The 25,220-nt window shown below is 47.6% G+C and overlaps 1 protein-coding gene across 1 annotated transcript in view; it reads right to left on the bottom strand.

Annotated features, from left to right (window-relative positions):
- Positions 1-25,220, bottom strand: part of Slit3 (slit guidance ligand 3) — a 584,776-nt gene that overhangs the window by 534,544 nt on the left and 25,012 nt on the right. Inside the window, 1 exon segment of the mRNA NM_031321.1 lies at positions 919-990. Within this exon segment, the coding sequence (NP_112611.1) occupies positions 919-990 (72 nt within the window).

The raw sequence follows: 25,220 nt of genomic DNA, 5'->3' as shown, positions 1-25,220 counted from the left end.
TGTCCTCTCCTGACCCCTGAGGGTTCCAAGCACACACATGGTGCACATACGGGCATGTTAACAAATGAGATACATCCGAAAGGAATGGTTTTTAAAGGGGGGTTGGCTGTAAGTGTCACTAGAGATGAGCCAGTCAAGATTCCATAACACCAAAGCTAGGGTCAAGGTTCCCAGGCTGTTCTCCTGGGCAGGAGTCATACTATGGGCAAAGAAACAAAACGAACAAACAAACAAAAAACAACAATAAGGAAACAAGGAAGAGCAGACCGAGGCCCCAACTGCCTCACTGCCACATTTCTGAACGTCTTAGACTTTTCAATGAACCATATGTGGGTATCTTCTTACAGCACACAAACCTAGGGATGGGCAAAATTCTTCAATATACAGACAGGAAACCTGCTTCTCTTGTCCTCCTACTTCATCAATGCCTTCCTCCGACTCAGCTACCTGTCTGCACAGCTGCGAATGGTCAGCAAGGACTCTGCCCTTGCCTGGCCCTCTCCATCCCTCCTCCCCGTCTCTAACAGTAAGCAGCAAGATAAATAGCCCCTGTCCTGACTGCTCTCTTAATGCGCAAGCTGGGGACAGAATTATAATCTCTATGGAAGGGAAGCACGGTTAGTCAAGGCGACACTGCTGTCATCCAGGAAGCAGGGCATGTTGACTTAATTCATTTATTGCCTTCCGGTTTTCCTGTCACTGGAATCTGGTTCTTCTATCGATCTTGCCCAGACAGCAGCATCCAGTCATACAATTTGATATCTGTGAACATTTGGTACAATAAGGAAAGGCTTTCTGCAACAGACACGTGGTTGCCTGTGGCCTGGAGCTTGGGAATGTGATGTTAGGGCAGTACAACATTTTCACAGGCTGAAGAGCTGAAAATGGGACCTCGTTGGCACACCATCTGCTACTTACAAGACTCGGAGATTCTTCAAGCCGGTGAAGTCCATTTTGGTGATCCTGGTGATGTTATTTCTGTCCAGGTCACTGCAATGGAAAGAAAATTCAGGTCAGATCTATGCAGGTTACACTTACAGTCTATTCAGTGCAGACGGGCTTGGACTAAGGGGGAAGGGGATGCTGCCTGTCGGGGGAAGGCAATTCCAATGATTAATGACATCCCTTGAGCATGCCCAACTAACCTTAAGGAAATTGTATGGAATAAGCCATTCATTATGTATGTGGTAGAGCCCAGTTCTACTTAACTGCCTGTCTTCTGTGGTCCCTTCTTCAAGGAACAAACATACCTCTCAATGGCCCTGCACCTCCCCCAAATCTCAGATTAATATATGCAAGTATGGCCAAGGGTGGTGGGGGACCCTCCAAATCCAGGGGTTCTAGGAAGGAACAACTGACCCAAGCCAGGCTTTTAAGTACTTTTAATCCCTTACATTGTCTCCGGAATGCATGCATGATTCAAAGAATAACTTTCAATCCACTGGGGTGGCAAAGCAGCTCAGTGGTACGAGAAGCCATCTTGGTTGCACTGAAGGACAGCATTCTAGACCCCGAAGACGAAAAGAGACACTCTTCATGGTGCCCCATTAGCGTTTGGATCTGCTCACGCTTGAAGCCAGATACATCTGCATTTGGGTATTTTTGTGAGCCAATCTAGTACCATTTCCTCTATGTTTTGGCATAAACCAGTTCAGAATTACCAGACACCATCTTGCCTCCACGGAAGGACAATGTTTCATACCCAGAAGACGGAAGAAGCCATTCTACTTCTATGAAACCAAAAGAATTGTCATTGGCTTTGGTCCATAACTACATAGACACAAATAGACAACACCCCCTTGTCTAACAGACAACAAGACTTGTACAGTTTCTGTCTTCTCATATTCTCTATGAGCTGTAAAGAAAAACCTCTCTCCTCTCCTCTCTGTCTTTTTGTCTCTGTCTCTGCCTCTCTCCCCCCTCTGGCTCTGGACCCCTTGGGTGCTATGGAAATAAAGAGAAGTATGACCTCTGGGCAGCTGCCTTGACGGCCGTTTTTAACAAAAACAAAAACAAACAAACAAAAACAACAAAAAAAGTGTATAGTTTCCAACCTGTTCATAAATCTATCAAGCTTAATGTCCTAACATGTGCCAACACAGCCAAGCCTGTGCCTAGTGTGTAGTGAGGGCTAATTCCACACAGCAGGCAAAGACAGCTACATGGATGAGTCCTACCTCAACCTGGAAGCTTAGGAGCACTTGTCATAGAAGAGCTGGAAGATCAGCCTAGCAGTTACTGGGGTGAAGGTGAAGGAGGCGCTGTGGGCGGTAGGGAACCAAGGTTAAAGGGGAACTAAAGTTAGGGAGGAACTTGTGAACAACTGCATATTCTGTGTTCCCTCCAATCATCTAAGACCTCTTGATGAAAAAAGGGGGGACCATAAATAATGCTACAATTCTTAACACTGGATGCTGAGCGACAAATCCCTCCATGCTATGCTCCCCCTGATGGGAAGAGGCTTTCTAGGGTTTGAGCCTGTGGTGTGTGTAAATCGACAGTCCATATATTGTCCCAAATCACTCGATGGATAGAACTTGCTTCAGAAGATGTGTTGTTGCGTGCTCCCAGGGTGATACAAAGATTGAAGCACGTTCACACAGGTTTAATGTCTATGATGTCACACGGTGGTGGTATAATCTTACGAGGACAGTGCTACGTGTGTCTACTGTTAACCAAAGCATTGGGGTCAGCTACCTGGGTAACCAAGAGTGACCTGTACGAATACAGATCCCCAGGAAGACCTGTGAGTTAAATGCTTGCGATGGAAGACCAGAAAAGCAGTTTCCAATTTTTGCTCTTTGTATAAGAAAGAATCAAGTCTGAGGAGGGATTACCCTTCTGATGTCAGAAATTACAGTGAAAGAGAAATCAAGCGCGTCCTTGGGTAACCTCACCTAGACTCCCCTTCCCTCTCTTCAGTTTCCCTAACAGCCATTCAAACTGTTTCTTAGTTTGTGATGCAGGAATACCCCCATTTCACCGTTGCTAACTATGCAGGCTGTTGGTGAAGAAAGGACCACACAGAGAACAGAGAAGGCTCCCGATGGACGCCAGGATCAGACAGCAGTGGAGAGCTGCAATTCTGCAACCTCTTAAGCATCCTGGGCTCTCCTCCACTCCTTCCAGGATCTGGAGAGACCTGTAGGGACCTTGACAACTGGGGATAGGACAAAGCAGCTAAGGGTTTAATTACCAGGGCACAACATGGGACTGCAGCAGCCCATGTGGCCGGCTGCTGCACTGAGATTTTCAATTAATATTCATTAAGAGAAAGAGCGCAGTATGCCACAGAGGTGCTGAGGACAAGGTGGGTGGGGTATACTGTGGGAGCACTCAAACACAGCCCTGGAGCTGGATTCCTTGCCCAACCACCTCCTGAGTGGCCTAATGACTAAGGATCAGGATGACATGCGTGACCTTAGGAGGGCTTTTTTGTTTTGTTTTGTTTTTGAGGGTTAAATGAGATGCTCTACGCTCACAGTGCTTATCTACCATCTAGCAAATCCTCAGCCTCACGCTGTGGGATTACTCTAACAGTTGAAGTACAAATCCAGCCTCTGTACACTGTGATATTTCAGTTCACCAAAAGAAATCAGGAACCCCCATTCCCCAGGCAGTGTGTCTTAAGATATTAGCTCTGTTGGTGGATCTATTTCATAACACGAAAGGTGTAGAACGGAGAGGGAGAGGAAGAGACCTACTGAATAGTTAATTCTCCACTAAGCATGGGACCCGGTTCCCATGGCTCTCCATGGCTGCTGCTCTGAGACCATCGGCTCTACCATTATAGCCAAGGGTGGCTCAAGGCATTATGGGTGTGAGGTAGGAAATGGCCCTTCTCTTATCCTCAGCCCAGTAAAGCCTGCTTAACTGAGGATGCCCACTCCTCCAGGTGGAGCTTAGTGGATTTCACCACGACATTACCTTACTCTGTTTACTGAACACTGGTAGGCCAATAAGGTGTCCATCAAAGCATTTTTGTGAACGCACAAACTACATTTCCAAGATTTCCTTGAGTGTGACCATGTGACCAAGTTCACAGGGGCCAAAATAATACACGATGGTGCTTTCAGGGTGGAGCCATAAATCCCTCAGCCCAGTGCTCCACACCCATCCTCAGCCTGGATTCAGAAAGTAGTGGAGGACCCTTGTGATACATGATCTGAGCCCATGTCCCTGAGTGATTGCGTGGGACAGAGATGCCTGTCTTGCCTCTTTGTTTAGACACATCAGACTCTGACATATTCCAGAAATAACTTCAAAGCCACGCAAACCCAGGGACTGTTTGTCCCAGCAGTCTGTACTGTCAAATGCTATGTCCTAACTTTCTATCCTCTGTGGTTTTCTTCTAGTCTTTCTAACAATTGTTTCCATCAACAGATGAAGATCTGTAGATGAACCTTCCTAAGAGCTGCTGCCTACTGAGGCCACACTGGGCACTACGGGCTAAGCACTTAATACACATCTCTAATCCAACGGCCCCTATATATTACCTCAGCTTTCACATGAGGAGACTTAGTCTCTCCCTCTGCCCTTCGAAAGATTTTTACCCAGAAAGAAACTTGATCATGAGGTCACATGACAGAAATTAAAAGGCTTAGAACCCCGATTACGTGAATACAGAGGCCGCATGCGTGTGTGGCATGTGCGCGCAGCGTGTGCTTGTGAGTGTGCACAAGGACACGCACCCACAAATGTGCCTATAAGGTCAGAAGTCAAGGTCAAATTTCTTCCTTTGTTCACCTTGTTTTGTTTTCGTGGCAGAGTCTCGAGCTCACCCATGGGCTAGACTGTCTTGCCAGTGAGCACCCAGGATCCTTCTCTCTCCATCTGTACGCCCTGGAGTTATAGACAAACACCATGGCGCCTGGATTTTTGTACATGTGCTGGGATCAGCATTCAGGACCTCATGTTGCACAGCAAGCACTTTACTCGATGATCCACCTCTCCAGCCCTGTAGGCCAGGTTGTTTTTAGCCACCACATCATGACGCCCACTGACCACGAGTCTAAACATATTTGCAATGTGTAAAGTTATCTACTGGGTGTGGGAGAGAAGAGAAAATACATACATACATAAGACGAGACAATAGAATTTCTCATCCCTTTATCCTAATGAGAGCAAGGGGATAGATGTAGTAGCTTGGCTGTCTGCAACTCCAGCCAGAACAGTAAGGTTTCTGCCCTGTCTCCCTCAGAGGCTAGGCAGCGGGAGTTCCGAGCCTCTCTGCACCCTGTCTTTGCCCACCACTGGTGTCTCCCATGCTGCCTCTGAAAACAGACATCACCATAGCAATCTCCCGCATTGTTTTTTTCCCCATCCCGGAGAATGAATCATAAGCCAGGGTTGAGGCTTGAGTTCTGTGGTATTTTCACATCTGTTTGACACCTTGGGTGGAGTGGGGAGGAAGAGGAATTCAGAGCAACAGTGGAAAAGAAACGAAACAAAAATAACATCGTCTGGGCCAGGCTCTTGTCTCTGTCTTGGCACGCGCACACAGGCACCCCCTTCCTCCTTTACTCTGTAGCATTCCTACAGATCTTTCTCTGAGTCAGAGCACATCTGGGAAGAGGGAGGTGTAAAGATCTACCCCCAGTGAAACCGCAAAGCATGGGGAAAGAGACATCCGAGGAAAAGCCAAAGGATGTGGGTTTGAATCCCAGCTTCCTCACTTCCCAGCTGGGTACCCTTAGCAGAGACACAGCTGTACTCAGAGCCACATGTGACCAGTGGCTGCTGTGACAACCCAAAAGTTACATCCCAAACGTCAGCTCCAGGGTTACAGTTCAGAGATGTTTGTCTGTGATGGAGAAGCACACACAAATAGCCCCCACCTCTCTGTGATTCAGATGACACTTTCCCCACTGCATGGTAGTACTTAGACAATTATTCTGTCTTTAGTTTTAACAAATTCCATGAGATAATCAATAGCTTGCTGTAAAACAGACTCCGCCAGGTTACATGATTTTCCTAACCTTGGGCTGCTATAAGTGTTTGAGACTGTTGAAAGCAGACTGGCTATGCTAGGCTGCTCTGCGCGTAGGTGAGTTAAATGGTTTCTGACCTTCAGCATACAATGCAGTGAGATGTAACGCTCATTGTCGTAGGTAAGAGGCACACAAAGAATATAGCACAAGTTCAAACCAGATTTTTAAATCCACCTGATCCCCCACACAACTCTACAGAGAGCTGCCTTCTGCACTGCAACTGGGAGGATGGTGTCTCGATCTAAGAATGGAAGATGTCACAAAACAAAGAGAATCACTACAGAGGGGATACACAGGGGGACACTGGAAGTTCATTAGGATTGAGATGATGCGTACGGGGTACTTGTGAACGCAGGAGGCTGGCTAGAGCCCTGGCACATTTCAGATCTATGATTGATGTATTCTGGGATCCATAACCAAGTTGATTTTTAACAATACAGAAACTAGCTTGGTTCTCCCTCTCAGCAGCTTGGAGTCTAGCTGAAACAAACCAAGTCATAAGATACTTGGGAAATACCCAAAATGAAACATTGAGAGACAAGGTCTAAATTCCATGGGATGGAGAGAGAGGGGGGGGGGAGAATGGGTGTGTGTGTGTATGAGAGAGAGAGAGAGAGAGAGAGAGAGAGAGAGAGAGAGAGAGAGAAACACTTAGAGCAGATGCTCAGGAAATAACTTTTAGAGGGGACCAGGGAGCACAAGGAGGGACCTGGTGACAGAAGTGGGCAGGGGAGAGAATTACAGTGAGAGGAATGACTGGGGCCAGACAGGAAGCTCTGGAAAGCGTCACATGGTCCTGTAGCAGGGATTTAAGACTCCTGCTTGGAGACGGAATAAACAGGGCCAGGATAGAAGTGTCTCATAGACTCAGTTTCTAATCAAGGCACAAGGTGGCAAAGGCCCTTGGCCTGAGTGTCAGTGATATAGTTGACCCTCTCCACCCAGTGGATCCCTCTGGGCAGTCTTGGGAGCTCTCTCAGCTCCCTGTCATGTGGATGGAGGTGGGACGCAGAAACAGCAGGAGGATGCCATTCTCCTGGGACTTTCCCTGGGAGCTCACAAGGGTAGCATGCTTTCCTGCCAAAGGCCACAGCTCCTTCTACAACTGGGTCCACCGCAGCCTCCTGACCGCTTAGCTCCCTCTCCTGTCTTCCGGCTGCTTTTAAATGCTGGATTCTCCAGTGCCCCTGTGGCTCCCTGAACTGTACCTATGCCCCAGAAATTGTTCACATGCAAATACATCCTATGGGGCTATCCCTCATCTGAGTCTTCCGTCTGGCTTCTGTTTCTTCCTGCTGGATCAATTTGCGCACTCATTCGTTCACGAATTCATTCAGCAAACATCTCTCTTCACCACTGAGCTGCTGGGGATATAACTAACAGATGCTAAGAAACAACAGTGGCGTGGGTCTTGTCCTTAATTGGTTTATGAGGGAGTGATTGCCATAAAGTATGGTAAAGTCTTCACTGCAATTCATACACTCAAAAGAGCCAGGGAATGAATACTTTTAGGTTTTGCCTGTCATATTTCCTTCCTTCCTTCCTTCCTTCCTTCCTTCCTTTCTGTCTATCTTCTTTATGCATATAAATGTTTTGACCATATGGCTGTGCTGGCTAAGGACAGAAGAGGACATTGGACATACCCCCACCTTGGATTGGGGTTACAGATGGCCATGATCGACTACCTGGCTTCCAGGAATCAAACCCTGGTCCTCTAGTACAGCAGCCAGTGTCTCTAACCACTGAGACATCTCTCCAGCCCCTGCCCAGCCGTACCTCCTGTCACCACTTTTCAGCTCTGCTCTGCAGTGCGAAAGCTGCCACAGACTTAAACAGCTGGGTAAGAGGCAAGGTGTGGCTGTCTGCAAATAAAACTTTATTAAGAAAAATATGTCAAAGAAGCTGAGTTGGCCCCAGTACAATTGCTTGTAGACCCCTGCTCTCCACTATGCCAGAGGCATAAACAAACCCTTATGAAGAGAAGACGTTGCCACTATGGGTGAGGGGGGGGGGGTCCCAGAGAAAGGTGGCATTTTAACTGAGACCTCAAACATGAGCTGGGCAGAGTCAGTTGGCATGGGGATGGATAGGAGAGAATAATAAAAGCATCTTGGAAGAAGACACTGCAAATATGAAAAGCCAGAGGCACTGCCTTAGGCATGCAGACTTTTTTTTTTTTTTTTTGGCTGCTCAAGCAGGACACAAAGGAGAGCATCTCTCTTTTGCATAACGTCTTCCTTTTTCCTCCATCTTTGTCCCCCTTGACTCCCATCTCCCTTCATGACTCCTCCCCTCCCATTTCCTACAACAAGTCTTTATTAATCACCGACGTTGCATCTGGCACTACATTTGTGGCTACGTCTAGAAGACAGAACAACAAATTCTCTTCGAAGAAACTTTAACTCCTGGGGCTGGAGAGATGTCTCAGTGGTGAAAAGCACTGACTACTCTTCCAGAGGACTCAGGTTCAATTCCCAGCACCCACACAGAGGCTCACAATGGTCTATAACTCCAGTTCCAGGGGTTCCTGTCAGCCCCACACAAACATCCATGCAGGCAAAACACCAATACACATTAGAAAAATACATAAATTTTAAAAAAGGACAGAAACTTTATCTTGGAGGGATCCAAAGCTGGTGGCTAAGGTCAGGAAGCCAACCGTCGTGCTTCCAACCAGTATAATCCAGGGAAGGCAGCGGGACGTTCTTTCTACGTGTTCCATGCCATTTCGTGCACATCTTGCTCAGCAACTTTTTCTACAGGCGATGAAGCAAGTGTCCACGTTAAAGAATATCACACGACCTCAGCATCACGCAGCTGGATTTGGGAACTGAGGGCAGCTAAAAAAAACAACCTCAGGCCTTCAGTCTGACAGATCACAAAGGAAGCCACGGACGGACATGGAAAGAGTCTACAGCCCCAAGCAGCATCATAACTGCAGCCATATCAGTCACCGAAGCAGAGGCCCAGCCAACTTTGAGGTGACTAATGGGTACCGTTGAAAGGCTGCCACCTTTGTGGGGAGACTTTCAGGCAGCAAGAGGAGGCAAGTGCCATTGGAGACCATAAATAGACAACAGGACTGGGGACTGGGATAAGTAAATAACCAGACGATAGCTTCAGAGGCAGTGTGCAGAATAAAAGTGTGCGCAAGGAAGTAGAGGTGCTGTCCCATCTGTGGCAGTTGTAGTGACCTCTCTTGAATAGAGATGTCGTGTCTGAGAGCAGAGGAAAAGAAACCAGTTGAGGGGAGAGGCTGAGGGAAGAAAGTTCCAGGTAGAGGAACATAAACAAAAAGACCTCGAGGGATAGCTGAAGAAGAAAGGCTCAGAAGAGAAAGAAGGGCAGCCAGCGTCCCACGGGCTGACTCAGGCCTTCTGCTATCAGAACTACAGAAGGCATCATCAGCAGGGGAGTGACTGACTCGGCAGCCACCGGCCATCTTCCCTCATAGCAATTCTGCCCTGTACAACCAATTAACCTCCCACAAATGTGTGTTTAGCCTCACAGCTCAAGGGCACCTCATTCAGGTGGGTCCCATCCCCATCACGCCCTGCCTCCCTTGGTTCTTCCTTCCTCCAACCTGCAGACATTTACCAAGATCCTACTAGATCTCGCTACCTTGCTAGGCACTCTGCCCACACATATGTTTCTGTTACTTCCCGGTCTTGAAAGCCTTCAATGTCCTCTCAGCACCCCAACCCTTCTGCTGTGTTTAGGGTAGAATTATGTGCCCACAAATGTGTGCTGAAGCCCTGCCCCCCTCCTAATGTGAACGCAATCGTATTTAAAGCAGACTTTTCAGAGACTCGATCAGGTTCAAGTACTGAGATCCGCTCAAATCCAGTTTGATTATTGCCCTTAAACTATGAAGGAGCCTCAGAGACATGGGGATAATGCCATGGTGCATGAAGGCAGACACAGAGGGGACAGCCATGCAGCCACAGGACACAGAGCACCAAGTACTGCCAGTCACCACTGAAAGCCAGGAGGAAGCAAAGAGAGAGTCTCAGGTATGGCCTGCCAGCACCCCCATTTCCGGTTTCTTTTCTCCACAGGCTGAGAGCAGAAATGGCTGTTGTCTGCAGACGCACAGGTGTCTGTCACAACAGCTTCATAAATCCTCTCGCTGTTCAGGAGACCGCCCCGCCCCATGCCACCCGCAGTCTACCCCACTTCTTCCTCCCCTGACCTCCTGACCTCCTAGATGGCTAGAAGCCTCCGCACAATTCATTTCGGCTTCTCATCACTCTCCCTCCCACCTTGTACGCTGCTGCCTGCTTCCTGTGTGCTTGACTCAACTCCTGAAGGACCAAAGAGGATACTCCCCACACTTCGTCCTAGACACCTAGGATGAAGCAAGGCCCCTGAGAACACTCAGGGAAGTGTGTACTGTACATGTTATCTCAGGGGTATGAGGCAAAGGAGGGTTTGCTGGTGGTGATGGTCTTTTCTTAAAAAAAAAAACAACAACAAAACAACAAAAACAAAAACAAAATATATCCCATATTTTTGCTTCTTTGTATTTTTGTGTTTTCTGTGGTAACTATATATTACATGTGTGGGTTTGATGGTCACCACCCCCCTCAAGATCAGTGCTCAGAAAAGAGTAATTGTCTTTGTCATCTTAAGAAGGCTTTAGGGAAGATGATTCATACCCCATCTTTATTCTCCATGCAAATATTGTGTCCCCCGGACATGGCCACAAAGGCAATTTCCCCACGCTTCCCCAAAATGATATCGAAAAATAAAAAGTAGTTCACCTGACCTAAGACCCTTCCTAGTCCTAGCTAAAGTAAGAAGAGAGAGAAGTCACTGAAAGTGTGAGTTGGGCCATCAGCCAAGACATAAGAAGGGTACAATGTTAGCTCTTGGGAGCTAGGCAAATCGTCCTGCACCCCAGGTGTCATTCTCCCAGCCCAAGGACCCCGTGTCATCCACTCTACTACCTTGAGGACAGAGAAGAACCAGCATGTATTCCAGAACCATCTATTCCCATCCTGGCAGATCCCAGACCGCCATGTCTCTCATACCTGCTCCTCCGCTGGGAGGCATCGTTCAAGGGTTCTCTGAATTCTGCACTTCATTCTCAGCCCTTATGTAACCAAACACAAGTTTAAAAAACATACACATGCATTCAAGAAAGAGATGGCTGAATTTGATTTAAAAAAAATAAAAAAAACAAAACTGACTTCACACTGCCGCAGTTGTTTGGGAACGGAGCCTCCCTGGGCTACATTTCTGACTTGGCAGCACTCTAGCATATCTAATTTTACACCTGCAGAAGCCTGCAGTCAACCCTGGGCACAGAGCTACCTGCAGGGGGAAGAACAAGCCAAACAAAAGAGGCAACCTGGGCATCTGGCTGGGGTCATAGGGAGGCTCTGTGAGGTGGCGGGATGGGCAGGGGGTCTTCTTCCTTGCAGTGAGAGCACCCCTGCCATCATTTTGCTTGCATTAGCTCCATACTGTAGGACAAAAGGACACGAATGGCCCACAGCAACTGCTTTGCCGGGGGAACAAAAGAAGCAGTGGCGGGCTTTGGCCCCTCCGAGTTTATGATCACCTGCAGATTTGTTCTGTGTACGTTGTCTCCGTGATTTCTCACATGTGTAAATTAACTGTCGATTCTGGACATTTTGGACAATTCTAGAGTTGTCTGGTCTGTCTTCTCCCTACTACCCCCAGAAACTCAATCAGTTAACTCTGAGCCTTTGTGGCCACCACAAGGTAGTGCTAAGAGACACACTAAAAGATGTTTAAGTGCTTGAAATGCACCTATCGGCTATCCTATTTGCTGGAAGAAAATCAAGTTGGGAAGGAAAAGGTTTATTTGCCTTACAGTTTTAGATCATACTACAGTGTTAAAGAGAAGTCGGGACAGGAACCATGGAGGTTCACTAATTGATGGCTTGTTCAGCTACTTTTCTTATACATCTCAGGCCTGCCTGACTAGGAGGTAATACTAACTGGGCCTTCTACCTCAATTATCAGTTAAGATGTCTCACAGATATGCCCTCAGGCAAATCTGATGGAGGGGCCCTCTTCCCAGGTGACTCCAGGGTGTCAAACTGCCAGAAACCAATAGCACATCTGTCCGGCTCTCATAATTTCCTCACTTGGGTTATTTGCTTGGTTCTTACAGGAGTGTGAGTTTGACCTTTCACGGAAAGCATGCTCCGGAACTCCAGTCTTACCAAATGATGATATGGTTTCAGGCAAGTTACTTATACTATCCATCCAGAAACTTCTGTTTCCTAATTGTGTGTGTGTGTGTGTGTGTGTGAGAGAGAGAGAGAGAGAGAGAGAGAGAGAGAGAGAGAGAGAGAGAGAGAGACTGACTGACTTTGTGGCCCAAGTTGGTTTTGTTACAGTAAGCAAATAGGACAGTTGATGTATTTCAAGCACCTACCTTTTCAGTGTGTCCCTTAGCACTCGCTTGTGGTGGCCACAAAGACCCGGAGTTATCACATAGTGTCCCACAAGTTGTCTTCTGACCTCCACATTCACCCTTATTTATTATCTAGGCAAAATGTCAGCACATGTAAAAGATAATGGTGAGACCTTCCTTGGCACCTCATTAACACTGAAGAGACACCTGGTCTAACCTACTGCCCTGCTGTCAACCTCCTGACACATCCCAGGTACAACCCTCCCTGCAACAAACCCAGAGCATTCCAACCCTCACTCTCAGAAGCACAATCTTTCTCAAAGCCTTCTTAAAATGAGTAAGACAATTTACTTTTGCCTTGAGGGGCTGATGACCACTAGCGCCAAGGGCTCCCTTGGTATGTCCCTCTTTGTCATGCCCAGAAGCCCCAAGTCCTCACAAAGTCTCCCCAGAAGGTCCTTTCCTCAAAACCCACCTCTACACTCCTTGTGGGAGCTTGTGACAAAAGGGCTCTTCAAATGATGGGAGGCAACGTCCCCCAAATCCCAGAAGTATTTGGGGTCTGCCTTTGGAAAACTGGCAAGAAATAAAGGAAACATGTTATGGCCGACATTGCTATCTGTTCCCAGAACCTCAGCAATCCACACTCGGAAACCTCCCACACCCTTTGCATCTAAGTGGGACCATCTGACTGATTAAGGGACTGGGAATGGAATCAATATACAGCGCTTCCAGGCAAGGCCATAAAACACCCTGAACAGCAGTACCCTGTCTTCCCCTTCAACTTCTCATCCTGCTAAGCAGAGGCCATGTGTGAAAATGGTGGTTTCCCAAGGTGGAAAGAGCCTGGGACCCTGAGTGACTGTTTGAACATGAACCACACCCCTACACAGCCAGCCAGGGTGTACTACGCTCGGATAATAGGAAACAGCCGTATTACACTTTCCCGTTCTGCTGTGATGTATTTCGAATATTGTTCGTTCCTGCAGCAATGGCTTGGTCTGTGCTGAAGGAGACACCAGGCAAAGCAAAGACAAGCCTTAGGAATCTGTGACTTTTCTTCCTCTCTAGCTCAGACGTGAATTTGGAAAAGTTCTCCCCACCCCCACCCCCATATTTAAAAATGGAAAAAAAAAAAAGAGCCAACTGATTGTGCTGTTAGGGTCACAATGTGTAATTTTTATTGGCTCTGGACTATGCTGCTTTCTTCAACAAGATTTTATTTTTGAAAGGCTGTTTGGGTCCAGTCAATAGAGGTACAAATGCTGCAGCCAGCCCAGTAACTTAGTGAGTACTCATTGCACAAGAGACAGTGTGTACTGACTGACTGCCATCCTTCCAACTTACGAAGTCAGTGAGGTTTCCCCATTTTATGAATGAACAAGTGGAGGTGCAGGGAGACCAGAGCTCTTGTGTAGGGTCACAAGCTGGTAAGAAACACAACAGCATCTTTATCCAGGAAGTCAGGGTGTCTGTGCCCCAAAACTAAGCAACTAAAGTCTGAAAGTCCTGAGAGGTGTCACACATATTGAAGCGTCTGCTCAGGAAATTTTAGTAACATCCCGTAATTTTAGCAAAACTAATAAACTCCACCCTCTTGGGATCAGGACCATGTTTTGGTTATACCTGAAACCCCAGGGTTCAGCACAACACCCGGCACATAAAAGGCACAAACAAACACAAACATCGAGTGTCTACTGAATGGTGGAATCGTCAAAATTTGAGCTCTTAAATACAACCGTTTTTTTTTTGTTTATTTGTTTCAAAGATTTGTTTTTATTATTTTATTCGTGTACACTGTATGTGAAAGAGAGTAAATGTCCCATGTGTACAGGTATGTGAGAAGAAGGTGCCAGATGCCTTGGACCTGGAGTTACGGGTGGTTAGAACTGAATTCAGGTCCTCTGGAAGGGCAGCAAGGGCTCTTAGCTCCAAGCCATCGCCCTGAGCCCGGATTACAACCATGCTAATTGAGTTACACTTGAAGATGTCTTTAAAGACAGTGTTCGTTATCCAAGTTGAACGCTTTTGAGGATATTACTAATATTTACCAGTAAAACAAGTCGACACCGGGACCTGTCTAATGCAAATGGATAAACTCGGCCTCCTGCACAAGGGGCATAGACGCTCACAGTGTCTTTGTTCTTTTGTTGTGGTTGCCTGACATTTTTTAAGACAGGGTCCTTTTATGTCACCGGGATGATCTCTGAACACACTGTCTAGTGCAGACTGGCCTCAGACTTGTGGTGATCCTCCTGCCTCAACCTTACAAATTGCTGGAATTACAAGTGTGCACCACCATCCAGTCCACTTGGGCCTCTGACTACGTCCAAGCCTACGGCTGCTTGTGAAACGTGCTGTGGTTGTACTTCTGAAGAAGGCAAACACCCAAGCCTGACCAGCCACACAGCACACTCAACGTGTAGCCTAGGTGCACTGATCCCTTTAAGAAAGGAGGAAGGAGCAGCCCAAGGAAGGCAGCGATTGCTGCAAGAACTTAAACATGGATTGCGATGGGCTGACTACATGCTTTGTATAAACACTAATAAAGTGAGTTCAGGCCGAGCTGTGACTTTAAAGGAAATTCTTCCACATAAACATGTCCCGCCACGCCCTAATAACTCCTTAATTTGATGCACATTTGGGAAAGATGAAGCTAAGTAATCACAGAGTAATGTTAAGGTCTGTTGCGAAGGGGGCGGGGTAAGTGATGCAACTTGGGGCTAACACCATCCACCAGAATGTTGGCTTCCTTTCTTGTTTCACACATGGAGGGAATTTTCCCAGTGACACGCAGGGAACCAGAGGCAGGTCTCTGCAGGTTCAGCACAAGGGAACTCTGGGTGTCACTGGATGGCACTGTGTGAGTCTCCTGACTGGCCCATTTCAAATCAGCCTTCCCTATCTAGCGATGGTCAAAGTGGTTTCCATCTGTACTTGGGTCTCCCTAGGTTCTAGAATGGATCTCTCGCTATTCGATGGCCCTCACTGCTCCTTGAGAAAAGAGAATGCTTGCCACAGGCAGAGGCATCCAAAAGACAAACCCATCCCTGCATCCTTATAAGGAGGCACAGTGCCATGGAGTCAAAAACAGACAGGGGTGTGTGTGTGTGTGTGTGTGTGTGTGTGTGTGTGTGTGTGTGCGCGTAGACTTGCAGCCCATCTAATAACATGCTAATCATATGGTTTGGGAAACCACCCTTCTTGTCTGGAAAATGCCTTAGCATCCCTCGCTGATCCTCAGAGGACTTGTGAGAAAACCAAACGAGATCACGTGAGAAAAAGGGATTTGATACATTTTAAAAGGCTTGTATAAATTCAGGAATCACTGCTGTTGGGGAAAATGGTGGTTTGTTGACAGTTTTTCAGTGTATTGAGTTTTCATAATGTATTGAGTTCTAGTCACTTCCTTTAAGTTCTCCTGGCAATCCCATAATAATCTCATCAAGTGAAGTCTAGAGAGGTTAAGTAACTTGCCCCAGATCAGACACATTCAGAACTACCACCCACAGAGCAAAGGCTCCAAGGGTAGATCTAGATGTCTCAGCTCTTGCTCTTTGCTCAAGAAACTGAAGTTTATTAGCCCGTGAGCACTGGGCCGAGGACAAGGGCTGCCTCAGGATCCCTTCCAGATCTCCAGCAACCAGTGAAGGACTAAGAAGGTAAGATTTTCAAATTGGGTGGTGAATGCAGTTCCTTCCCCTCCCTAACTGCCTGCTTGTAGCCTAACTCTGGCCATTTGTATACAATGCTAACTCTTCTGCAAGCTCATAGCCCCCCCATTACTCAATGCTCCATGGTTCTCAGTCCAAGGCCCCAGCTGTCTAGAAGTGCAACTCTAATGGCTCGTCCAACGGCCAGAATCTCTGCAGCCACCAAACTCATTCCAGACACCATGCCTTTGCCCAGGCTCGTCTCCCATCTGCAGCGCCCTCTTCTCTAGATCAAAATGAGCTGCAGATGTCAGGAAGCTTGGCTAAGAAAGGGGACCTCCTTCAGTAGACCATGGAGCTGGAAAGGAAGAGAAGGTCTTTGCAGTGAGACAGTGGGACAAGGGCAGGCCCACCAACCCTGTTGAGGCGGGAGCCACTCTTAGCCATCTGGCACCGATGATATGCCAAGGGACAGGAACGAGGCAGGGAGGAGACGGGCCTGTCTGATTGTCCAACCCGTCCTGGCCTTCGTGTCCAGACCAGGAGAAGGCCATTCTCCTTTCATCATCAATGAAACTGTATCTTGCTCATTATGACAATTTTAAAAACTTCCCTGATTATTCCTCGGGGAATCCAATTTGTTTCCTTTGTAAAGAGGAAACAATTCTCTTCTCCGCTTGGGAGGTGGGGACATTCCATTTATCTTGAGGGGGGAAGAAATCTGTTTCCCATTATGAATCACGTTCTATTCTTGGGTCTATTTGTGAAGAATAAGTCTCTATAATCCACGTAGAAGAAGGGGGGAGTTCTCTTCACCCTCCTACAAATACCCATGAAGGCTAAGCAAAGGCACTCCTCCCTGCCCTCTCCTCCGTCTTCCTGACAGGATGAGCTTTCCAAGCCTTGCTTTAAAAAGAGAAAAGTTTACTCACCCCTTAGAAAGCAGCGCTATCCCAGAGTCATCCCAGGTCGCTGATAAAGCCTACCTACAGTGATTCATTCATTCAACATAGAAGCAGAAATGACCATAAATCCCAAACCCCCAAGTCCCTGTGTTCTGGTATAGGGGTCAGCAAACTGCAGACCACACGCCAAATCAAGTCCACTGCTTGTTCCCTGGCCTGGGAGCTAAGAATAAATTTTATGGTATTTTTTTTAAACTGGCTAGGAAAAAAATTAAAAGTATAATATTTCACGACACATAACACCACATGAAATTCAAATTTCAATAGCCATAAATAAAATTTTCTTGGCACACAGCCACAAATCACCCACTTACATAGTGCTTATTGCCGCGTTTGCTCTATGTGGACAGAACTGACTCCCGTCACTTCACTAAGGCTGTATGATCCCCAGAAACTAAATAATTACTTGCAGCCTTTCCTACCAAATGTTCGCTGTCTCCTGGTCTAGAAGTCTCTATACTTGGGCAAGGTCAAAAATCAAGAAAATAGGAGACAGTGTAGTGACAAGAAATAAACCCCACCACAATAGCTTTGGGGTGAAATGTGGGTGGCACCATGAGGCTCAAGCTAACTCAGTTTTGGACAGACAGAAACAGTGGAGAATTTCGAGGTGGGTTCTTGCAAGTTTCTGTGTCCCCGCTCCCGGTCTGTACAACAGGGCTAACTTCTAATATGGGTACCTTCCTTGTTCCTTTGCTTGGGCCAAGAGGTAAGTAAGTTTATACAGACCAAGTGGTTCAAACAGCCCTGGGTGCAATGTATTCACTATCTCTCTGTTCCTGTGTTGCCAACTTCACAACTCCAGGGGGCGCTGTTCAACAGGAACCATGAGAAACGGCACCCAGGAGGGAGCATGTAACTGGAAGGTAATCCAAGCCATTAGAATCACAGTGGAATGGATGATAGCTGGTGTTATAAAGTGCAGAGATTTGAAGAAAGAAGAGAAGCACATAGACTTTCCAGATGGAGGGACAGGCCCTGTGTAATTTTACCACCACATCGTTCCCTTCATGATGAAAGAGACTCAAGAGGCGACCTCAGATGAGCCATGGGACCTCCAACTTAGGCACCCGATCCCTCCCCATGACTTCCCCACAGCTCATGGTCTTAGCTCCTGAGATGCCCCCCACCCCCGCCAATCACCCATTCCTACCATTGCACCTTGCTCCTGGTCCCCACAAAACTCTCAGGCTGTGGGCTATTTTAAGTCCAAATTAAAGACTCCTCTGCCTGGGATGGCTGCAATTTCAGGCTGTGGTTTGTTGACTCTGACGTGGCTTGGGGCCCGGTGCCGGTGCGTGGGGCACCGCATGGGATCAGATTGTTTTAGCGAAGAGGCAACTTCCACCGCAGCATTCTCTCCACGGAAAACATAAGCCAGGGGTATGTAGACGGACAAACAAAACAGTGGGAGAGCCCTATATTCTGGAGATCGGGGCTTAAAATAGCAGCACATCTGAATCAAGAGAGCCCTGGAAGCCTATGTAGGACTTAAAACCTCAGCGAAAAGGACTGGCCAATGTCATTCTCTAGGCCCAGGTCTGTTGTTTCTCCTTTCGCTTCTTAGAGGAAGGACCCTTGGGCTGACTCAGGCTTCTCTAGTTTGAGGACTCGCACCTAGACTCTCTCATTATGGGCCGAGCCTTAACTGGCTGGGGGCCACTGGTAAGGTCTGAATATTACCCTTCCTGTGGGAAACGGACACACAGACTAGTCTTGGGCAATGGGGCCCAGTACAGGATGAGAAAGAGACCAGAAGGAAGGAGAGGAAGAAGACAGGGGCAGCACAGAGATCAATTTAGCTCTAGGTGTTGAGACAAGGTCACCCAAGAGCCCATTCTGTCTCTCCTCAATGAACCTCAGTTCTCTTGCTTCTGAAGGGGGCATATTTAGAGGACAGAGTGGTTTCTGTCCTACCCCATTTACGTCCTGACCTCCACCTTGACCCTGGATTAATTGTAGTTCTTATTTAGTGTGTGAAAGGGTTCTCCAAACACCCTCCCCGTCTGCTTTCTACTGCTAAAGCAAAACACTTCATGCTTAAACTTAAGTCTGAGGTTGGGGGAAGGCATCTGTCTTGCTTTAGGGAGAGTTTCATACAGAAGGCAGCATGAAGGGAACACAGCAGAGGAGAGATCCAATGGCCAGTCAGAAACCCAGACAGCTCAGGGTCAGGCTTGCTACTTTGGAACAGCCCTAGTTGGGAGTCTGATGAGAATGGCATTGATCTTTCCGAGGACGGTGCCTTCATGTCATAATTACCACGCACTGGGCCTTCTCTCTTAAATCCCACCAACTCTGTATCATAACCACGGGGACCAACCCTACCACCCATGAAACCCTCAGGTATGCCCCACAGCAACTGTCTGGGCATATGGTACCCCTTCTCTATGCACCTATTACTTCCAATGACTTCACAACTGCCCCAAGTCACTCACTTGTCTTATCTGTCGGGCCCAGGTAGGTAATTGGATTCCAGATTATGCAGTGTTTTCCCATCTACCAAAAGAAGCCAAGTCCAAGAATCAACTCCCGGCCTGCTGTCCAGCATAGCTCCTTGCCAGGTGCTAGGAACATGATCTGAACATACTGTTTTAATCGGGTCTCTCGCAGCTTCAAATGGCGAAGGAGAAGAGGCTGTGTGTGCAGCGAGAGCTGATCACTCAGTCATACCACTAGGAAAGCCAATCCTGCAGGCTACTGAAGCAGACTCCAACCCCCCAGAGTCCCAGACACGGAGGTAGCCTTGGCGAGCCAAACCCTGGCTCCCATAAATCGAGAACGGCTGGCACATTGAATACCCATGCTCCCTGGGGCCCGGGCTGAGTGCACATGGGTAAGCACCGGCCCATTCCCCCTTTTCTTCTCGCCATGCTTAATTACACCAGGATTGTGCTGAGTCAAGCAACCTGCTGGGGCGGAGGCCCCCATCTGACCTTTCCCATTACTCTCAGCCAGCTTGTGGGCTCATGTAGCTGGGTGTGTTTCCAGCAAGAAACCCAAGAATAAGCTCTGTACCAGGGCACGTGGTGCCAAATGCTAAGCCCCACCCCTCGGGCATGCGCAGGACGGCCCCTTCCGAACTGAGAGAGAACAAAAGCTCCTTGAAACAGCCACGCCACCTGCATCCATCCCCTCCCCATTTCTGCCTCCAGCCTGGAAAAATGAGCCCCCTCATCCCGTAAGGTGGCAACCAGCAGTCGCCCAAGGGTGGCCACCAGAGGTGGTGACAGGCATCCTTAGGGCTCTCTCAGGTGGCCGTGTGGCTTTGCCTCTACCTGAAGCTTGAACTGCAGCTCCTGCATCCTCACTTTAGAGACAGGCCACCCCTCTTGAGAGAATCTGGGAAATGTCTCAAGACCTAACATCTTAGATACCAGCCAGCATTCAGTGCAGGTCTTAGTGAGATTAGTCTCTAAACCAACCAACCAACCAAGCTGCTAATAGTTACCGAGCATACCATTCATGTGAGACCCCACACAACGTGCTAAGACATAAAGATGCCCGACCCCGTGGAACTTCCTGAAACCCCTACACGGAAAAGCTTAAGAATGTGCAGGCAGAAATGTCAGAACAGTATACTACATAAAGGAGAGATGGATCTGCACCTCAACAGGTCACATTAACAAATACACTTCAGGTGACTACTTTATGCTAAGCGCTGCGTAATTCTAGGGGAGTAATAAATGCAGGGTCCTTGGGCAGGAGCAGTGATCCCCAAAGTGTGCTCCCCAGGGGCAAACCATAGGAACATTCCTCAGAGAACTAGTTATCTATGCACACTGCCAGGCTGGCTCGCCCAACCTATCTGGGAGGCAGGAGCCCATTAGGCTGCATTTGAGCAAGCCTTCTAGGTATTCTGGGGTCTACTTAGATGATTAACGCTGTGGGGACTGAAGAGAAGGAGCATCTTCTTAGGTTATACAAAGCCTTGAAGAGTCTGAATTCTGGCTCTGAAATAGCTTGGGGAACCTACTTTAATGTCTTTAAATTTTGCGTGTTTGTCCATATACCCACACGTGAGTGTACGTTCCCACTGAGGCCAGAGGTTATCAGATCTCCCCACCTCTGCAGGGGCTGGAGTAGCTGTGAGCTACCCAACTGACGCGGATGCTGGGAGTCTAACTCCAGTATCCTCTGCAAAAGCGGGATGCGCTCTTAGCTGCTGAGTCATCTCGCCAGCCCCCTACTTTAACGTCTTCTGAATCCATTTTATCAGCTGCGAAGACATAGCACACAATAAGAAGTAATGAGGCCTCCCATGCCGAGTACGTAAGATAATGTGTAAAACTGACTAGTACAGCGCCTGGGGGCATCCCGTTAAATGACCTCAGACCTAGCATTCACAGTGCAACGATGCTGTTCTACAAGTTGAGTGTTGACAGGACTGCAGGAAAGGAAGAATGAGCTGATTACTGCATGACTGATGAGGGCTAGATGTGGCAAGCCTGCAAAAGCAACATCCTGTGGCGAAGGGATGCCCGTGGACAAGCGCTTCTTAGTAGGAGTGATCAGAACATGGGTCTCTGAACTGGAGGCAGCCATTTTCCTGGCTCAGTCTCTAAACAGACTCCAAAGAAGGCCCCTTCCCACCCCATCCCCGACTTGGCATCCAGAATACTGGTTAGGCATCAGGGCTCTAGGTTCAAATAAATCACAGTTGGATGATCTTAGATGAATCATCCAGGAAAATTAAGCTTTGGTTTTCTTCTGGTCGTCTGGCAAAACAATGCTTACAACATGGAGTTGCTATGCGATTAAGACACGAGGTATATAAATCAGGTAGCTGAAAGCTATGAACACAACGAGTGATCTAGAGACGTTATCTCTGGGTGGCATGCGTGTACGCAGCCGAGTACCACCTTAGTCTGTGCTGCACTCTGCCTGGCTGGGATACCTCAGTCTGAACAAGCATCGGTTCCCTCAGATGCCAAACTACAAAATGACCGATTTGGCCTCGTACTCACAGTAGCTACCAAGTAGCGCTTGCGTGCATGTTGGCTATAGGTGCTTGTACAGTTCAAATTGTCAGGAACCCTGGGAGGTAGGCATCGCCAAACCCATTTTATCACAGGCAGTAGCACTGACATTTATGCCCTGAGGTTATACAGCTGTCGTGTCCAAAGGGACAGGCATTCAGCCCTCATCCTGGATATCACAGGAATTCAACTGTCATCCCATCACCTCACTTTCCCTCGGAGGCCACCCACGGTTTTCAGAAAGAGGTCCAATCAGCCACAGTGTCAAAGGGCCTGGCTCTTTTCACCGAGTCACTGCATTACACCAAGTGCTGGAGAGGATGTGGCTCAGAACTGAGTCTGGAGTAGAGACTTAAGGTGGGCGGGGAGGACGACTAAGGAGAGCAAAGGGGACCCTGTGAAACATCAGGCTCTGAGTCCTCAAACTTCTCCCATCTTGTGGGTGAGAGTCCGGGTGGAGCAAAGATTTTTTTCTTTCCAATTCGAAATCATGAGCTAACCCTAAATGTGGAGAGAGCTAGGAGGAAGATACAGATTACAGTAGCTTCCCTGGTCATTTCTTCTTTGGAAAGGACGAGTTCTGACCTGTGAGACGACGCAGAAACATGTATCCCCTTTATGGCCTCCCAGGTATCTTTCCTTACAGGATAAACTGTGGTCTTCTTCTCCCTCACCCCAACCACATCCCACAGACGACAGCTGCCGTTCTGGGAGCAGCCCAGGAGATCTGTAAGGCCCACACTGCAGTACGTCTGCACGGGGGCAGAACTACGACAGGAACCGATGGTGGTTGGCCTCCTATCATTCCACGAAAACTTCCAACAAAGATTTCTGGAGTTCATTACCATCCTGACCTTCACCCACTCTCTCTGCTTTGGCTCAATTGGTCCAAAGAGCAGCCTCGATGCCCTCAACTGGAACAAAGAAGACACAGCCCAGCCGGGACTCTGAGTCTTCGTAACAATTATTAACATTCCGCTTTCCTTCAAACCCTGCAGTTACCTGCAAGGAGTCACGTTACCTCCAGCTGACCCCACCTGCCAAAAATATTCCTGCATTCTCATTTTTATCATCTTTGTGGTCCACGGTTGCCATGGTAGTAAAATTTACACTCAACAGCCTCACTGCCATTTTCAACTACAAATACAATTATTGTGTTCCCAGTTTGGCTCTGCAGAAAAAGAAATATGCCTGTACTTTAGGCTAAGCTCCGTGCTCTACAGAGGGCTTCGGTGCTGTGCTGAACAAGAAAGGGGTTTCTACAGTTTTCCTTCTGTACCGAGAAGGTTTTCCACCATATATCACTCTGTGATGAGGTACGCATTTTTTCCTTAATGTAGTGAAGTACACAGAACATGAATTTTGCCATTTTACCGATGACAATGGTTCTATCTGTCATGCCTGCAAGTGTGGTTTCGTCTCAGAGAATCAAAAAGCAAAAGGCATTTTTAATAGGCTAAACACTTTTGTTATCTAAAAAAAATTGTTTAAAAATATAATTGTATCACTCAATTATTTTTTAAATAGTTTTATTTCATGCCCATTGCTGTTTTGCCTGCATAGATGTCGGTGTTGGAGCCTCTGGAACTGGAGTTACAGACAGCTGTGAGCCTCCTTGTGGATGCTCAGAATTAAACCCAGCTCTCTTAACCATCAAGCTGGGACTCCAGTCCAAACAGACTCGGGGACTTCTTTCCTTTTAGATTTTAGGATGTTTGCTTGTTTGTTGCTAGTTCTTTTGAGCCAGGGTCCCTCCATTACCCTGTCTGTAGACCAGGTTGCCTTGAACTCACAGAGATTAGAGATCTGCCTCCTGAGTGCTGGGATGAAAGGCACGCACCGCCATACCCAGCCACTTAACTCTTTTTAAGGGCACAATCTGGTGACATTGAGGGCGTTCCCTACCTTATACAGCCATCGCCATCTCTACTTCCAAAACTTTTTCATCACCCCATCAGAATTTCCATGCCCAGTAGGCACTTACTGCATATGCCCTACCAGGACCTGAAAACTTACTGCTCATTTAGTGTCTGTGGCCTCATGGTGTGCACATCCCACAGCACGTGTGTAGAGGGCAGGTAAAGCAATGGGAGTCACTTCTCTACAGTGTGAGCTACAAGGGCCAAACTCAGGGCAGGGATAGACCTCGGGCCATCAATTGTGGCAGCAAACACCTTTACCTTCTGGGCCATCTCCCAGCCTCTGACTATGTGTTTGCTTACTATGGAGACTTCATATAACTATGTGGCACCATACGATGTGCGTTATTTTGTGCCTGGGCTTTCACTCTGCACGATGCTCTCAAGGCTCATTCACGGCAGCGTGTATTAGAACTCCACTCCTCCCGGAGGATGAATCAGCTCCCATTATGTATAGGAACAAGCTTTGCTCATCGTTCACCTGCTGACAGATCCTTGGGTTGTTTCCTCCGTGGGCTACCGTAAATAATGCTGCAGTGAGCACTGGTACATGGTTAGCTGTTTCGAGTCCCCACTTAACTCTCTGGGGTATCACTTAAGAGTGGAGCTGGTGAGTCACATGATAATTCCACGCTTAACTTTTCAGGGAACTCTCATCCTCTGCCCAACAGAAGCTCCATTGGACATTTGTCTTGCTTGCTTTGCTTGGTTATGACAAAAAATGAGAGTAGGTGTGGGGAGGTGATTTTTCTATAAGCAAAGTAGTAAGGCAATAACCACGTGTAATGACACGGCATAGAATCTCAGGTGCACGCAGGTACACTGCATAGAATTGCAAGGGCACATAGGCGTACTGTATAGAATTTCAGGTGCATGTAGGCACATTGTATAGAATCACAGGTGCACATGAGCACACTGCATAGAATCTCAGGTACACATAAGCACACTGCATAGAATCACAGGTGCATGTAGGCACACTGTATAGAATCTCAGGTGCACATAGAGACACTGCATAGAATCTCAGGTGCACATAGAGACACTGCATAGAATCACAGGTGCACATAGAGACACTGCATAGAATCACAGGTGCACATAGAGACACTGCATAGAATCTCAGGTGCACATAGAGACACTGCATAGAATCACAGGTGCACATAGAGATACTGCATAGAATCTCAGGTGCACATAAGCACACTGCATAGAATCTCAGGTACACATAGAGACACTGCATAGAATCACAGGTGCACATAGAGATACTGCATAGAATCTCAGGTGCACATAGAGACACTGCATAGAATCACAGGTGCACATAAGGACACTGCA

The sequence above is a fragment of the Rattus norvegicus genome, chromosome 10 (assembly GCF_036323735.1).
Source record: "Rattus norvegicus strain BN/NHsdMcwi chromosome 10, GRCr8, whole genome shotgun sequence".
In the NCBI taxonomy this organism is placed as follows: Eukaryota; Metazoa; Chordata; class Mammalia; order Rodentia; family Muridae; genus Rattus; species Rattus norvegicus.
This window is presented reverse-complemented; position numbering and strand designations above follow the sequence as displayed.